Here is an 18443-nt window from a genome sequence, read left to right on the forward strand (position 1 = left end):
TTAAGTTTTTATTAAAAAATTAATTAAATTAAATTTTTTTAAAAAAAATTAAAATCAGTTCAAATCGATCAATTTTGATTCGGTTTTATTTATTTTTTTAAAATAAAAACCGATTCAAATCAGTTTGCTCAATTTTTTCAGTTTGACTCAGCTTTTTCTTGGTTTGACTTGGTTTTTTTCGATTTCAAACTTATAAATCGAAACCAAACAGAATTCGGTTGATTTTTTTAAAATTTTAATTGGTTTAATTAGTTTTTTTTATGGTTTAATATTTTTTAGTTATTTATTTTTAAATTTTCTTAATTTAATTAATTTTTTATTTTTTTACTCACCTTTATTTTAAACTGGATCATAAAAAAATAAAAAAGGTTCTATAGCCTTGGAGTTAAAAATTGTTTTAATTTAATTTCAAAACTTTGTTCGGTATATTTTTATCTTAAAAAATATTAAATTAATACATTTTTATTTTTTTAAAACTTTGATATACTTATATTAAAAATAAAAAATCTAAAAAATATATATTTTAATATATATTTAAAAAGCATTTTATATTATAATACCAAATATATTTACTCTAATGCAATATCAGTACCGACTTATTACCTGCAACTGTATTTCGACTTTTTTGTCTAATAGCACGGTTGATCATAGTTGTACAACTAGTATTGTTATTTTAATGTATTTTTAAGTAAAAAAATATTTTAAATTATAATTATTATCATATTTTTAAATATTTTAAACAAATAAATCAAATTGTGGTAAATATATTTTAATGTATTTTTACTCTATGCATTTGAATAATTTGAATAAAAAAATTGTTCATCTAAAAAAAATTGAATTACCAAAAAAAATCTTCATACTATATTTGCAAATAATAATTTTTTAATTATATATCAAGAAATTCGGGTTTCGAAATAATTTAATTTTGTTTTACTTAATTGCAAAATAAGCTTTAACATATATTTATAAATAAATAAAAATGTGGCAATTCAGGAATTCTTGAATTCCAAGTTATCATATTTTGATTATTTCTACTGTGATTTTTATAAAAGAAAAAAAAAGTAATTAAACTAGTTTTTTTAAAAAAAAAAAAAAATTAAAACCGGTTCAAATTAACTAATTTCGGTTTGATTTGGTTATTTTAGAACAAAAACTTATTCAAACCGACTAATTCTAGTTCAGTTCGGTTATTTTGTATTAAAAATCAAAAAATATATTGTTTTTAAGGTTATTTTGGTAATTTTTAATGGGTTTGATTTGGGTTTGACTCGGTTTTTTCTGGTTTGGTTCAGTTTTTTTTTGTTTTTTCTGTTTGGTTTGGTTTTTTTTATTTTAGACTTGTAAAAACCGAACCAGTCGGTTTTTAAAAAATTCTAATCAGTTTTTTTTTTATGATTTGATTTTTTTTATTATTTTTTTTTAGTTTTTTTCAGCTTAATCAGTTTTTTCAATTTTTTTTATTGCTATAGTCACATTTTCTGTGATCTGCAAAAGATACATCACCATGTATCCAAGAAAACGAGGCTTGTGCCTGCGGCTATTAAGGCCAGGAAACAGACATGTAAAGATGCAGTCTTGAACAGATTCTTTTGGTGGGAATCTGGTCTTTTCTTACAGTTTATCCACATATGAAAGTGCTTCATCCTTCTTCAGAAAATGCTCACATTTCTCATCAGCATCACGAATATAGTCATAATGCTAGCATCCCTGCTGTCTGACCTCACACCTAGGGCAAGAAGCAATGTATAAACAGGGATCTCTGTCGATAAGAAGTAGACACAGAGGCCTTTCTTTTCTCCTTTAATGCTTGCTAATTTAGGGAGCTCCACTAGTCTAACACTCGACCTCTTCCTCTTAACTTCAGATTTGTATGAAGGGGTCCTACAGCACTGAGTATTTGATATCCCAAGTCTCTTCAGACAAATTTGCTCTCGCGCAATGAAAACCTGCCATGAACTTGAAAGAAATATGATAAATGTTTGGCAGAAATTGTTGGGAAATCTGATCGGTGATGTACTGATAGTTGCTCATTAAAGGCTAAGTACACTGACACAATATTTAATGTGGTTTGACAAACCGTCTGCATTCATAGAAAAAAAGCCAATATTATTAAAGATAGAAAAATAATACAAAACAAATACATGGAGAAAGAGAATTACTTCACTTTTACTCAGTTCTCAGCTCTCATTGCTATACTTGCAGCTGCTACAATGACAGCAAGCCATTGCAGCCCTTTTCTCTTCTTCTCTCTTTCATTTTGCTCTCAAATAATACCTCTATTTATAAATATCAATGGTAAGGCAAGAGGTCATTAATTATGGCATAAATGGTGGCAACACAAGGATTGCACTATTTTTGTCAATTGTTAGTACAACTTTTATTGTAGCCTTTTGATAATAACATCCCTATTTCTTAAGGTAGGTGCACATGTTTTGCCCATTAAAAGCAATATCTCAACAGAAATAAATTATATGATGAACAAAAAGAGCACATTCAAGACATTTTCAACCTGAAAAGAAAATGAAAAAAACTGTAAACCAATAGAATAATATAGCAAGTCTTAGCACCAAGACTTGCTTTCCAACCTCACTTCTGACAACCCTTCAGTATACCTGACATGTTTGCAGAAAGATACATCACAGTGTATAGCCTTTAAATGAGAAAATATTCATAGATCCTTGATAGTTCTAGCTAAAATGTTTTTCCCTACAAGGGTTCCCTGTCCACATATATAACAAAGCTTGAATCCTGGCTTAGTCGTTTAGAAACATGAACTTGGTGAAGTGGGAATATAGTTTGTTTACCTGAAAAGTGACGTGGATTTCATCCCTGATGAACAAGCCATGTTTTGAAGCCTGGCATGCCTTGGGATCTTGGTATATTCATCAGCTGTTGAACCAGGCCAAAAGCTTGGTGGATCAAGGGTAACCTTTCCAAACCTAGCTGAAGCTCATCTCCATTCACCATCACCATTCTCTTCACGCTCAACAATAATCTCACTAAATTAATCAAATCCCTTTTGGAGTCCATTCTTGATGAAGTCATTATATGAGTTGATCTGGTGACTAATGAGACTATACTCATTAAGAAAAGAAGTTGCTGCCTTCTTGCAGAAACTTTCCAAAGTTTCTTTCCCTGAGCCTTGTAAGTTAGTTGCATTCATCAACTTTTCGTTTATATCCATATCTTCCATACCAAGTTATCGCTTCACCATAGAATTTTCAAGGTCTAGAGCATTTATAGCACTTCTAGGTGACACAAATTAGAAAACCATTCCCATCCACTACTTTCTGATATCCATTCTCTCCAATCTGCCTTCTCCTCTGACCCTATGTACTTCTATCAAACACTATGATGTCAACACTGCAAGGATCTCTTTCCTCCACCATAGATTTTAATATATCTATCCTTACCGCGAATTTTAATTAATCTATCTTTCCAGAAGCCATAAATTGAACAGCACAATTGTCGCTGCAAGTGCTTAGATTCTTACAGACGTGCACAGAAAACTTGACCGTGTGAACCAGATTGAATATAGAGGTAAATCATCTCCTCAAGAGATCAATGGAAGACAATAGTCTTCAGCATGCTAATAGGCTTGGCCAAAAAGAAAAAATGTAAAAAAAAAAAGTTTATGGTCTCGAATACTTAAAGTGGCCGGGGAAAAGTTGCCCTCTTCGAGGATTTCTCATTCAGATCACGATACATGGGATGGATAAACCATGGACCATGATGGATTGATACATTTGTGTTAAATGCCATTATACATATTGGCAAATTTGGGATGCTACATTCATCTCCATGTCCAGATGATTTTATTTTATTTTTTGCATCTAGAGGGATCAGGGATGTATAGTTCTTATGTTAGGGTGAATGAAAAGTTACATATAGTGAATAAAGAGGTGTGTTCTTCCAAAACATAATAGCATTAATTTAACCATATATTTGTAAATAGATGTCCATGTATTTTAAATAAATTAAAATTAGTTTAAAAGACAATTCTGACATGATTTGCATGAAAACCTCTAGTCTTTCCACACAAAACACTCTTTCCTTTTACATTTCTCTTGTCAAAATCCCTCAGCTCCTTTTTGACAGAGAATTGAGCTAGTCTAAGAAACAATATTACAATCACACTACACTACTAATACCAGAAAGCAGACAATAAATTATTTTAAAACCAAATGATTGATCCAGCCTTAATCTACATCACCAAATCTATATTTTGTCAACAAGTATTGTATGTTTCTACCAAGTCATCTTAAATTAAGAGGAACAACAGTTTTAAAATAATTTAAAGTGTCTCAACATCTTATTCATCATGAATTATTATGAATGCCCTCCATTTTCGGAATCCAGCATCTTGAATTTGACTGTCACTTTAATAGAGATGCAAGGAAAGGTTTCAATTCAATCGGCGGATGAGATACTCAACTTCAACCCGCTTGGTGAGAGGGATTACCCATTCGTCATAGAGGCGAGCTACTACAGAAGGATCAACCTTGTAATGTTTATTGTCAGTATTGTTGCTACCGCTCACGTCTTGTCCAAAAACAATCGCCTTTTTCTCAACCCTCTTCTTAACCATCTTCTCTACTCTCTCATCCGTCAACAACTTCATCAGCTCATCTGCGTCCTGAGATAACCAAGACACTAGCCTGTTAGTAGGTGAGTCTGGGGTTGGTCATGAAAATTTCATATTTAGTTGTATTAGAATTAAAAAATATAAACCAGTGAAAATCAGGCTCCAGCATTCACAATTGGATGGAATTCCCACGGGTTCTCACCATGTAATGGTTTCAAAGCTTGCAGATTTTTTCTACTATAAAAAATTTTCCACTGTTTTGGAATTGCAGTCTAAATTTGAAATTTACATGCCTAGTGAAGAAGCTGCATACAACTTGGCCTTCAAAGCAACAATTCCAACAGTGTCAGTACGTAAAGAATGTGGAAATAACCTTTGAGCATAGATGCTTTTTTCTAAAACAACCATCTCTCTTTCATATATCTAATGGATTCTCAGTACATCACACTTTCATTCTTCAGCCCCAAATAATCAAGAGATACAAAATGGCAACTTATTACCACTAATGAATTGGATCACCATGTTCCTAAACCACATTTGCATGAGACCATGATTATGAAACACCAACTAATCTAGCCAACCTTACATTAAGTGGTGCTTAGCAACCATACCTTGGCACGAATTGGAGGTTCATAGTCGTGTGGAGCATCCCTGAATTTAATCTCAGCCACAAACTTCCCGTAATGGATTCTTCTAGAGAGGGCCTGGAGCAAGTGGTTATAGTTTTCATAGTCAATACAAGCAATGGTCTAGCTGAAGGACCATCTGAATCTCAAATAGCTAAACATAGTTCGCTATATGGGCCATGGCATCCCAATTTACAAGCACCTTTACCTGTAAGCAGCTAAGATCACTGGCAGCAGTTGACGCATAGTCACCATCATCACCCGCAACAACAAACAAAGGAAGTAGTTGGTTTAGATACATATCCCATATAGCCTTGTTTATGTTAATAGAAGCACCTCCAGGATGCAAAACCTATAAAAGAAGCACCTTCAGGATTAGATAACCATATATAAAGTTGTTTTTAACTCCATGATTCACATTAAGACACTTAGCAAAGTTCAACTCAAGCAATTACCTGAGAATAGTTGTAGTTTGGAACCAATGAAGGTGGTAAATTATCTGGGAAGAAGGGATTTTCTTCTGGATTCACATACCTCCCAGCCTGTGACATAACCAGAACCAAACCATTCTGAAGTAATCTATTGGCACAGTTTTATTAAGTGCACTCAATTGCCACGGTTCTATATAAGTGCATCATTTGGGATGAATAATTTCAAGATTTTAGAGTTGGTGCATCTCAAACACAAACTGACACAGACAGCAAGGCTAAAACAAACTGAAATATGCACATGAACCCAATATTTCATTGCCATGGTTTTGATTCCCTCTAATCCTTGCATCTTCAGCAGGTGTCCATTACCCAACCCGAGCTAAGGAAACATTATCTCATATATCTTGGCCTTGACATTGTCAACCATGACTTTAATTACATGCTCAATAATCAGTCAGCCACCATCTATTTTTCCCGTTGTCAGGACCTAACATTTTGCAGTCTCATCTTAGGACAACTTCAAGGCACCGAGAAACTGTATTGACCCTAATGAAGCATCATCTCATGTATCTTGGCCTTGACATTGTCAGCCATAATTTATATTATATGCTCAACTATCAGTCAACCACAGTATAGTTGTTCTATTATCAGAATCTAAAATGTTGTAATCTATGACCAGTTGCTAACAGAAACAAATTCAATGTATTCCTCAATTAGAACTTCAAGGCACCAAACACTGACCTTGACAACAAAGAAACTAAATTTACTCTCTTTTTTTAATACAAGAAACTGAAATAAATAAATAAGGAAAACATCACACAACAAAACAAACATTCTAAGAAAACAAGAACCAAAATTAAACATACACCACACCCACCTTAGCTTGAACTGCCTCTGTCTCCTGAACAATGAAATCCACCAAAGGACCGGAAAACCCAGGAACCAAATCCAAACTCTGATTATACAAAGCAGAATTCATAGGAAACCTTGCTCTCTCCATCAAACAAAAAACAATAGTATCCTCTTGTCTTATCAAAGACTTTCTTATTGAATCAAGGGTAAACTCAGACCCAGAACCTCCTTCTGCCATTGCCTTGTTATTTTTATATCTATTCAAAGACAAGATAACAAGAATCAGCACATGAAGAAAAGCCATTTCTTCCGAAATAACAAAAGTGAAAGGTCCACTCTTTAAAAGTTTTGAATTGGGGTCTAAAAATAAACATTGGAAACAATAGATGTGTGATCACAACCACAAAAAAAAGAAAAAAAAAAAAAAGAACCCTTCAGTCAAGATCAGACAAAAAAAGAAAGAAATCAATTCATTTATAGGATAACCAAGTCAGCGCTTTTTAGTGGACAAAGGCCTTTTTTTTTAATAATTCAAGAAAGTAAACTGTAATGTGAAAGTCAGCTGCTAAGTATGACAATTGGGTAACTTACCTCTGGTGCGTTTTGTCTCTGTAAATTTTCTCGGCAACCAAACAGAAAGTAAACAGTACCCTCTGGCTACTTTTAATGGCAACGATGTTAGGCTGCTCTGGAGGATTGGATTGTTGGAAATCTTCGTATTAGAGGACGATATTTGGTGGATTTCAATTGGTTTAGTGACGTTTTTGCAATTTCTTAAGTCTAAAGTACCGTTTGAAAACGCGGGATAAACGCGTTTCTAAAATGGTTAATTTTTTTTATTAAAAATTTAATTTTTTTAAAAATGTTCCGCGCTCCCAAATAAATATAAAGGTTATGAAACTGAGCCAGACTTGACTCGCGGGTATCCAGGACCTAGACAACTTGAACTCTTGATCAAGTTTTAATTCACAAGAACCTTGTTAAATTTAGAAGTGATCTAATTTTTTTATATTATTTTAAAAAATTTAAAAAATATAAAATTAATTTATAAATATTTAACCTTACATATTTTTTTTAATATATATTTATATAAAATATTTCTTAAATAATTGTTTGTTTTTACATTTCAAAAGCGCTTTTGAAAAAAAATTAATTTTTTTTTTATTTTTTTATTAACTTCAAATTATTATGTTTTTAGTATTTTTAAATCATTTTAATGTTATGATATTAAAAATAATTTTTAAAAAATAAAAAAAATATCATTGATATGTATTTTGACACGAAATATTATTTGAAAAAATAATCACAACTACACTGCCAAACAAGTCAGTCTACATCCACATTAATTGTTTATTAATCTTTTATATAAAATAACTATATCATGTTTTTTATAATCTCTATTTACATATGTTATTTCAAAAAATATTCATATTAAATATTAATATTTTAAATATTATTTTTTATTTTTTTATGATGACCAAGTCAACCATCATCACCTATCTATAGCAACAAGATGGATTGAGGAGCTAGGAAATTTTATGGTCAATTGGACCTAGGGCTTGGCAAAAATAGTTACTTTCCTCCTAAAATGCCCAATTTGTGAATGTTTTGATGGATGGAGGAGAGAAACTATAGAGAAAATGTATTGATGAAGCTTGTTTTTACTATTTTTAAAGTTAGATGAATTAACAACTATAGTTATAGCTGTTATAATCGGTCTAATCTAAGAATTCAAAGATTGATACATAATTTGAATTGAATTTGTAATTAAATTGCTTGAGAAGCATCTGCCTAAATAAATAATAATATTTTTATTCCGATTAGATGAATTAACAACTATAGTTATAGTTGTTATAATCGGTCTAATTTAAGAATTCAAAGATTGAGACATAATTTGAATTGAATTTGTAATTAAATTGCTTGAGAAGCTTCTACCTAAATAAATAATAATATTTTTGTTCCGTTGTGACTTGGGACAAATATTGTAAATTAATAATTTTTTAAATTTATATAATAATATTTTTTGAAAAAGGCACAGGTCCTACTTGATAATAAAATAATAATATCCTTAAACATTAAAATTATTAAAATTAAAACATCTTTGTAAAATATGATTATTATTATTCATTTTTTTATTATTATTTTCCACGATGTTCTCAACACTTAAATATATTAATTAAGTATACATAGAATTGAATTTTAGTTTGTTGCAAAAATGAATAGATCATAACTTCTATTTAATAAGATTAATTTGATTAATAAACTTGTACAGGTGAAACAAATACATACAATAATGTCAATTTGTAATTTAATAATCAGATAATATTCATACAATTATAGTATACATGCATTACCTTCACACTGATATGTAAAAAATACCTTGATAAATTATTTTTTTTTCATGAATCAATGTATAAATTAATAGATTATAATAATATCCTGATTAATTAATAAATTTTAATGGTTCAAAGATATTAATTTTAACTGTATTTTATATCATATCAAGCATGAACAAAGACATTTAAATTTAATATCTTTATGTATAACCAGGGGTGAGCAAAAAAAATCAGAAAACCAATAAAATCGAGAAAATAAAAAAAAATAACAAAAAAAATAGAACCATGAAAAAAAATTGATGAGAATTTTTAAAAAACCGACCAGTTCGGATCTGGTTTTATAAGCTTGAAAATGAAAAAAACCGAACCGAACCGAAAAAACCCGAGCCAAACCGGATAAAATCGAGTCAAACTGAAAAATCAAGTCTAACCGGTTTGAACTAGTTTTTATTCTAAAATAATCAAACCAAACCAAAACAGTCGGTTTGAACTAATTCTAGTTCAATTTTTTAAAAAAATTGATTCGATTATTTTTTTTATAACAACCGAATAAAAAATAATCACCTCTATACATAATATATATCTAATAAAATCTTCTCTCTTATAAAAAATATTTCTTTCCATAAATAATTTTTGTGCAAGACATTTCCATAAATCATTGGAGTTTCTTTATTTCCAACATTTCTCTCATTACTTCGTTCATTTTATTCTTGTTTTAAATTTTCTATATTTGGATTTTCTTTAACATTTGTTTTCTTTAAAAAACAAATTAAACTTAAATGTTTGGTGGAGTGGGTTACTAAGACTTTTTATTTATTTTATTTTTTTCTGGTTTCCTTTTTCTTCCTTTGTCATCGGAGGTATTATTATCTAATATCAACAAGATTTTGACTTTTATATATATAATTACAAGGGAGTTGTCCTATACAAAAAGCAAATAACACAAGAATACTAATTTTTTTTTTTTTAATTTACTGGGAATCGAAATTCACCTAAAGCTATTCAAATTGCTCAGCAATCAGCATAACAAAAAGCAAAATAGAAATTTGCAGTTTCAATCGCTGCCCATCTTTCCTTTTTATGCATCGCCCACTGTGCATTACATGGACACTGTGGAGTCCCAAGGCAAAACAGTCTTGTCGTCAAACACCAATTACAACAACAGGCTTGGGGGCACATAAACATTCCAATAGCAAAAGCTGTTATAAATTCGATGCTCATGTTAAGGACTAAGAAGTTTTGCAAGATGATGTGAACTGAATTTTGAAGACCCTGGAAGGTGGCGAGAAATAAGACGTGCAGTGTCTTTCCACCAAGAAACCTCCATTTCTTTCTCCCGGAGCTTGTGCTCAAGACATTCTAGTTTAGCTTCTAACTCTCTTATATGTTCTTGCTGTCTTGATTCGAGTAATTCGTGCAACCTTTGCTCCAATTCACGAGGAGGAACACCGCGATGCTCTTCCGAGCCTGCTGCTTGGTCTTCAAATACAAAAGCAACTACTTCTCCAGAACTTCCAGTCTGGCTTTTTGACGTAGCAATGTCCTCATTTGTGACCTGCCGTTTCAAACTTCCAAAACTCAGTAGATATAACTATGAACACATAATATTGTGGCAGGAAAATGAACAGAAAACAATCTTGCAAAGGTTAAAAGTCCTAGTTGGCTATAGAACTTCCATGAATCTTTATGGGAAGAGAATCCAAAAGAACTGGACGAGTTATGAATACAAATTCCAGTGTGCAGATTGGTTACAAAATCACGCTTCATATTTTATGAAAGACTTCTATAGTTAACATAAACATGTAGGCAATGAAATGGAAACCATTGGCTGTGAGTCCATCAAAAGTTCAGAGCTCTTTTCTCCTTTCAAAAACAGATATGCCGTGATTCCAAACGAACAACAAACCACAGAAACAAAAACATAATATTCAGCTTACCCATCTCCCTTTCTTCTGTGGACATTTCACCGAATTATCTACTGTATCTAAGTGAAGTTGCAATCTCTCTAGCTCAACTTCAAGTTCTGCCTCAAGTTTATCCATTCCTTCTGAACACTCTTCTTGCATAGGCGTCTCCCATCTCAAAGAATGATCACAAACGGTAATTGCTGACGACCCTGGCAAAACGTATGACGATGTAAATATTTGCGGAGAGAGCTGGGTCTCAAAATCCGGACCATCTACAATGTGCGTGGTTGAATAAGCACACACGTTAGATGGCTTAGAGAGACCATCTTTCTTTCGCAATTCCTCTCTCACATTTTCAAGAAGCTTCTCCATTTGCATTCGCATTTCCAACATCTTATCAAGTTCATTTTTACTCGCTGCAATTAAATGTAATAGACAACATCCAACTCCAAGGTTGACAGTAGCCTCCCTGTTACACTGTTCTGCAAATATTTTGAAGACAACAACATTAACCATGAAAAAAAACCTTTCTTGTATACATCAAGAAACAAAATACATCCGATCACAAGATGTACGGAATTATAACAAAAGGAAAAAAAAAACATGTACCTCTGCTCAAAATTTTAACTGGGCATCTCATAATTTTCCTTAGGGTCAAATTAACAGCTATTTTTACTGGATTTCTCATACATTATTTTCTGGGCTTTTCATTACCTCAATATAACAGGAAAAAAAATCCTGAAAACACCAAAAAGATATAGTTTTTTACTCCTTTTCCGCTCCAATTAGTAAAAATTTTATACTAATTTTTTTTTTTACCTGAAACAGTTATCTCGGAAGCCGAATTCCGCGAATCCTGCTCGTTGAGCCCTTTCATCGAACGCCTAACCTGCACAATCCCATCACCACCCAATTCATCCTTATTACTCTCTTTCACTTTGCTCCGCCTCAAACCAGAGATCCATCGAGCAGCAATCCGGTGAGGAGGGTAACAGCTTGAACTCCTCTGCCACCCTCTACATCTCCCCTCTCCTCCCATCATCAACAACTCATCCAAGACGTCGTCGTCTTTATCGTCGAATAATAAGATATCTGCCACGCGAAGAGGCAGAGGAAGAGGAGAATCGTCGTGGGTTTTTTGAGATTGGAAAAGGGGAGAAGGGGAGGAAGAAGAAGTGATTGGGGGTTTAAAAATAGAGCCTTGATGATGAATTTTCATGGAGATTAGGGATTTGAGATTTTTGGGAAAGGAATTAAATTTGAGGGACTGAGTGGAGGTGTGTTTGGACGGTGAGAAAAATTGGAGGGAAAGTTTTAAATGTTTTTGTGTTTATGATGGACTATGTTTACGAGTGCCAATCAATCCCTACACCTGGTTTAAAAGAAATTAATTAATTAATACTATTTTAGGATAATAATAAATTAATATTCTCAAAAAACAAAAATGAAATCAATGCAAATACAGCTAAGGGATAGCTGCAAGTCAATAATAGCTACGAATTTTACGACGACAATGAGTACTCACAGTTGAGTTTTATTGTATTTACATTCTATTTATTATTTAATGTGTAAAAATTTTAAATATTTATATTATATTCATAGGTTTTTGAATATTTACATAGATATTTATTAATTTAATATTAAATAACAAAATTATAAATACTATATTAACATTGAGATATGCTTATGTTATATTATGGACTTATTTGTGAATCATTGTATGGGTTGGGGACTGACTTGTAGTTCCTTCAAAACCAATAATTAATGCTTTTCTAGAGATTTATTTATCATGGAGCGTCCGGTGACATCAATGCGTAAAATTTGAATTTCAATTTAAATTTTTTTTAAAACTAATATTTTTTTTGTTTTAAAATTATTTTGATACACTAATTTTAAAAATAATTTTTTTAAAATAAAAAAATATATTATTTTGATATATTTTCAAATAAAAAACACTTGAAAAGTAACAGCAACCACACTATCAAATAAACCATAAATATAGTGATTGTTTTTTTAATATATTTTTATTTAAAAATATATTAAAATATTTTTTATTTTTTAAAATTTTATTTTTAATATTAAGATGTTAAAATAATCTAAATTTTAAATTTTAAATTTATTTAAAAAAATCAATATTTTCCAAAACATTCTTAAACGCAAAGGGAATTGGGCTATTTGAAAGCAACCATAATAATTAAATATTGTGTTTTGAAATTATTATTAAAAAAAAATAAAAATGGAGCAATTGTAGGAAGATAGTGACACGCCAACAACAACAACAGAAATTAAAAAAAAAAAAAATCAATTCAAACGAGATTAGGCTGACTTATCGTGCTTAAATTAGGAATGATATCGTATATCTCAAGCACCTAAATTCAGGGAAAGAAGTGATGGATTTATTTCTTTATTTATAAAGTTTTAAATGGTGATTAAGCTGTTCATGTTACTCTTAAAACAAATCCATTGTTTTTTCAGAAAAAAAAAAAAAACAATAGTGAGTCGAAATCGATTAGGCTTGGAGCCTTGTGTTGAATATAAGAGATTACGGGTGTCTGGAAGTGTTATACGGTTATTTTTTAAAAGATTATTATTTTGTTTAAAAATATTTTAAAATAATATTTTTTATTTTTTTTAATATCAAAATAATCTAAAATTAAAAAAATATTAATTTAAATTAAAAAACAATTTCTTATTAAATACCAATTGTTTTCACCAACAAAACCATCAGCGAAGTAAATGTTATTTCTTAAAGTGTTTATTTTTTATTTTAGTATATTAAAACAATAAAAAATAATATTTTTAAATAAGAATAAATTTTTTAAAAAAAATACAGTTAGAAAACAATATCATACCTACCACTACTACAAATCGATCATCAATTAATCCAAAATAATGAATGAACTGAACTTTCGATGCCAAATGTGCATCCATGGCATGATGTTTCAGATTTGCGTATTTATTATGGCCTAGGTCTCCAGTCATGGGCACATTCATCTGTGTTTTGATATATTTTAAGAGTATATTTAATATTAAAAAAAATTAAATTGATATTTTTTATTGTTTTTTTATAATTCTGTTATGCTAATATTAAAAATAAAACAATAAAAAAATTTTATTATATTTTTAAACAAAAAAATATTTTTAAAAATACTTTCAACCACAATTCTAAATAGAGGTAAGCAAAACAACTGAAAAATCGAGAAGATTGAAAAAAAATAACTGAAAAAAACCGAATCGTGCAAAAATAATAATTAAACTATTTAAAATTTTAAAAAAACTAACTGGTTTGATTTTATAAATTTGAAATCAAAAAATTAAACTGAAAAAATCGAGCAAAACCAAAAGAATCAGTTTTTTTAATAAAAAACCTGAATCGAAACCGATTGATTTAAACCAATTTTAGTTATTTTTTTAAAAAAATTAGTTTTATTATTTTTTTTAATAAAAATCAAATCAAATTGAAATAATAATAGCTAATTCCAAACATGTATCCGTAATTGCAGCACTTGTATTTTCAAGGAGTCACGAGGGGGGTGGGCCTCTAGAGCTTTATGGGCATCTGGGATTTTTAGCTTAGAAGCATATCATCCAATTTCCCAGTTATCAAACCACTCATGATTGGATGGGTTATGGGTCTTCCCAGCTACCCTTTTTTAAATAATAATAATAATAATAATAATAAAAGAATGAAATAACCACTTAGAAATCCAGAACAACATCCTTGTTCTTGGCATCGTCATGTAATTAATGGAAGATGAAGAGCTTGCTAAGTTCTTGATGTCACGTTGAAGAAATATTGTTACTTGTTCTTCGAGTCGAACTTTCCTACTTAGAGAATCAATGATCGTTTTCAATATTAGCCACTTTATTATAATTTCATCATCAAGATTTTTAATAATAACACAACAGTTAATCGATGTAAATTATTATGATATGATATTAATTGATGCGGCTATAAGTGAATGATAATAATGTTTATTATAAATCAAAATCCTTAAAAATCAAGAACACAATAATTATGAGAAGGTATTCAATTTTTATTTATTAAAATCTCACTTTTCAAAAGGTTACTACAACCATTTATATAGAAAAAAAAAAAAACTTTATTAATACTGAATTAAAAGGTAAAAATAGGAAAAATATTCCCTTCAAATAGAAAACTAGAAAAGTCTAATAACAATAAATCATAAAATAAAAATAAAAATAAAATTTATAATCTAGAAAACAAAATACATATAATTAAGAAAAAATATTTATTTCCTTAAAAAAAAACTCATGCATCATGTACTTTGGATCCTTTTTGTAAATAATTTTAGTTTAATGAATACATGTCCTTGTAACTCTTTTTAATAAAGTAAAGTTCGAATGCTCTCGACTATGGTTTTTTTTATAAAAAAAAAAACAAATCGCATCAAGGTTTGTTGTATATATTTATTGTACTATGGATTGAAATGATGTAAAATCATTTGAATGTTTATTCAGAGCAATATTATCTCTTCACAAGATTCATTAGTTATTATCAGATTGATCGGGCACAACTAGATTTTTTTATATTTTTAAAGTAAGTAAGATGACTAAATTGTCCTCAAAAACAAGAATTCTTTAGTTGGTATCTAGAGGCTTTTTAGAGTTTTTTACCTTTTAAAAGCAAAGTAAAATGACGAACCTACTCTTATGAGCAAAATTCTATAGCTTAGATATAAGGGCTTCTTCATATTATCAACATGAACTTTTTTTTTAGTTATAATCAAGTTGATTAAGGGATAATTTAATAATTTAATAAATATAAAATATAATTTTAAAAATAAAAATGATCGGTGCATACAAAGCACATGCTAATAGGTGAAAAGACATTCCATGTTTTTTAGGTGGCGTGTGCGACGTCTAAATGCCACCTTCCATAATAATGTTGAAATTATTTTGGCAGCCCCTTCATTCATAGTGGTGTGCGTGGCATACTGACCTTCAGTGTGACACCAACAACCTTATTTTCATTCTTTTCCTCTTACTTTCTTGATTTTTGTGCATGGCCCTCTAAATTTTTAAAGCATTATTTTAATTTGTTTTTTTTAAAAAAAATTTGATTCATATTTTTTGATTACTAATTTTTTTTTCAATTTCATCCTTCAACATTATATTGATTGAGATTCGAGTTTAGAATTTCATGGGTTGCGAGTTTGGAAGATTAACTTAGGTTTAAGAGATTTCAAATTTGCTTTTTTTTTTCTTCTTTTTTTAAGCTCATATTCTTCCAAATTCATCATTTATTTAACTAGATATTGAGCTCCATTATTTTATTTATTTGCTTTATATAGTATCTTTCACTGATTTTGAAAATAACTTAGGTTATCTTGAATCTTTTTATTTATTGTTCTTCATTAGATTTAGGTTTTAAAAAAGAAATTTTGTGTTTGAACTAATTAATTAAATATAAACGTGAGATGTCCACCTTATAATATTTTATTTGATTTGCTTTTCAAGTCATTGTTCTGATAGCACATATGGTCTTTTTTGGTGTCGTTGTGCAACCTTTCACAGTGATATTAAAACTGTCTCGGTAAGCTCTTTCTTTTACGAGAGTCAATGTCCATTATAAATTAACGGTGAGTCTCCAACGAGTTTTTCTATCTTCTTATTTTGAATATGATATTGATAGCTATTTTTTATGGTTAATTATTGCTAATTTTTTTTGTTCATTTTATTTACTGTTAATTTTTTTTAATTATACTATTAAATTAATTGGGTGTATTGAACCCAGTCAAGTTAATGAACCCGATCTTAGATTTTTCTTGCTTTTTAAAAAATGCTATCGTCACCCTCACATCTTTATATATATATTAGGAAAAATTTAACCTCAATGGAGCACACACCACCTATAAACCTAGGTAAATTGGATGTAATTCTATCTACATGCATTGTGTAAATTTCATACCAAAGTTCATGATGTAAGAGATTTTTTTTTAATACATAGTTTTACATTATTGAACATGTCTTGATCCAACCATTAAATTGGAAAGAAGTTTTTGCTATGAAATTTTAAAGATCTTATTTTTTACAGGATTATAATTTTATAGTAATTGGGGATAAAAAAAGCCGTTCGATAATTTCCATAAGTTATTATTTGAGATTTGTTATATTTTTTTAGCTGGTTTAGGATTTTGTTTTCTATTTGGTTTTAATTTTTTTTCAGCTTTGTTAAAAAATTATATATTTTTTGCTTTATCTTTAGGTTTCTTGTTTTAATCATGTTAGTTTTTAGGTTTATTTCAAGATTTATAAACCTTTTAAAGAAAGTAAACTATTTAAATATAAAATATTTAATAATAAATTTTTTTTATCCCTTTTCAACAAAACTATATGTTTTTTATGTTTATTATTTTTCTTGCAATACTTCGGTCTATGTCGGTTCATAAGCATTATTCAACACATGAAATTATTAGGACTCATAATAGTGAAAGACTGAAACCTAATATAAAATGCTTGCCTAACTATTAAATAACCACCTCTTTGATACTGGAGTGACAATTTCATCAAGCCATCCCTTTATTTTTTTATATCTAGATAATTTATTTGAACATTGTTCTCTAAATTGTGAAAAAAAACTAAAAAAACTTAGTTTTTCATTGTACATTCAAACATGAATATCGTGGACCGGAACAATATAATGATCATTTTGGTATTCTTAACAAAAATCATTATTCTAATTATTTGGGGTAATATAATCTTTTTACAAGATTTATTGGTTAATTTTTAAAGCAAGATTTGTTTATTTGGCGTTCAAAGATGTTTTTGTATTTTTAATTACTCGTTTCAAAAAATAGTAAAATAACTAAATTACTTTTAAATTAAGATTTCTTTAACTAATGCTCTAATGTTTTTTTTTTTTTTCCAGTCTAGTTTTGGTTACCATAAAATTAACCTAAAGGTAATTAAATATTTTAATAAATATAAAATATATTTTTTAAAAGGGCTAACACGTGCCGTTCAAGCTTTGCATGTGTGATTTCCCTGTAATTTAAGAGGCACGTGCGGGGTTGTGCAACGGATAAACAATGGCTTTCAAAATAGCATTCAAATCTTCCTAGCGGTCTTTTCTTTTTAAGATGACGCGTGACATTTTTAATTTGACATTAATAATTTATTATATTTTTAATTAAAAAACACTATATATTACATTACTAGACATACAATAGTGGAACCATAAGTGATTTCTCTATTTTTTTTTGTCTTTCTCCTGTATTATAAGCATCCAGTAATTATACTTTAAGTATAATAATGTTTTTCATTTAATACTATTACAAAAAACTCATTTTAAACATGGATTTTAGGGGTGAAAAAAAAAAAAAAAAACTGATTAAATCAAGAAAACTATAAAATAAAATAAAATATTTTTGTATTTTCTTTTTTTTTTGGGGTCTTTCTCCTGTATTATAAGTATCCAATAATTATAGTTTAAGTATAATAAATTTTTTCATTTAATACTATTACAAAAACTCATTTTAAAGATGGATTTTATGGGTGAACAAAAAAACCAAAAAACTGATTAAATCGAGAAACCGGAAAAAAAAAATAACGAAAAAAAACCAAACCATAAAAAAAAACTGATTAAATTTTTTAAAAACCAATCGATTCGGTTTTGTAAGTATGAAATCAAAAAAACCGAATCGAACTCAAACCGAAAAAATAAAAAACCAAGCCAAACAAGA

General features: G+C 29.3%; 2 protein-coding genes across 2 annotated transcripts; both read right to left on the reverse strand.

Annotated features, from left to right (window-relative positions):
• Window positions 1-4148: 4148 nt before the first annotated feature.
• Window positions 4149-7275, reverse strand: LOC118051123 (chorismate mutase 2). Its single transcript, XM_035061676.2, has 6 exons — window positions 7086-7275; window positions 6520-6751; window positions 5667-5753; window positions 5420-5563; window positions 5197-5289; window positions 4149-4636 (listed from the first exon to the last, which is right to left on the reverse strand). Exons 2-6 carry the CDS (start codon window positions 6730-6732, stop codon window positions 4406-4408), a joined length of 768 nt encoding a protein of 255 aa, XP_034917567.1. The 5' UTR covers window positions 6733-6751; window positions 7086-7275; the 3' UTR covers window positions 4149-4405.
• Window positions 7276-9755: 2480 nt separating this feature from the next.
• On the reverse strand, window positions 9756-12182 carry LOC118051122 (protein POLAR LOCALIZATION DURING ASYMMETRIC DIVISION AND REDISTRIBUTION). Its single transcript, XM_035061675.2, has 3 exons — window positions 11557-12182; window positions 10768-11219; window positions 9756-10385 (listed from the first exon to the last, which is right to left on the reverse strand). The coding sequence occupies exons 1-3, from the start codon at window positions 11954-11956 to the stop codon at window positions 10053-10055; spliced, it is 1185 nt and encodes a 394-aa protein (XP_034917566.1). The 5' UTR covers window positions 11957-12182; the 3' UTR covers window positions 9756-10052.
• Window positions 12183-18443: the final 6261 nt, after the last annotated feature.

Source organism: Populus alba, chromosome 18 (genome assembly GCF_005239225.2).
Source record: "Populus alba chromosome 18, ASM523922v2, whole genome shotgun sequence".
Lineage (NCBI taxonomy): Eukaryota > Viridiplantae > Streptophyta > Magnoliopsida > Malpighiales > Salicaceae > Populus > Populus alba.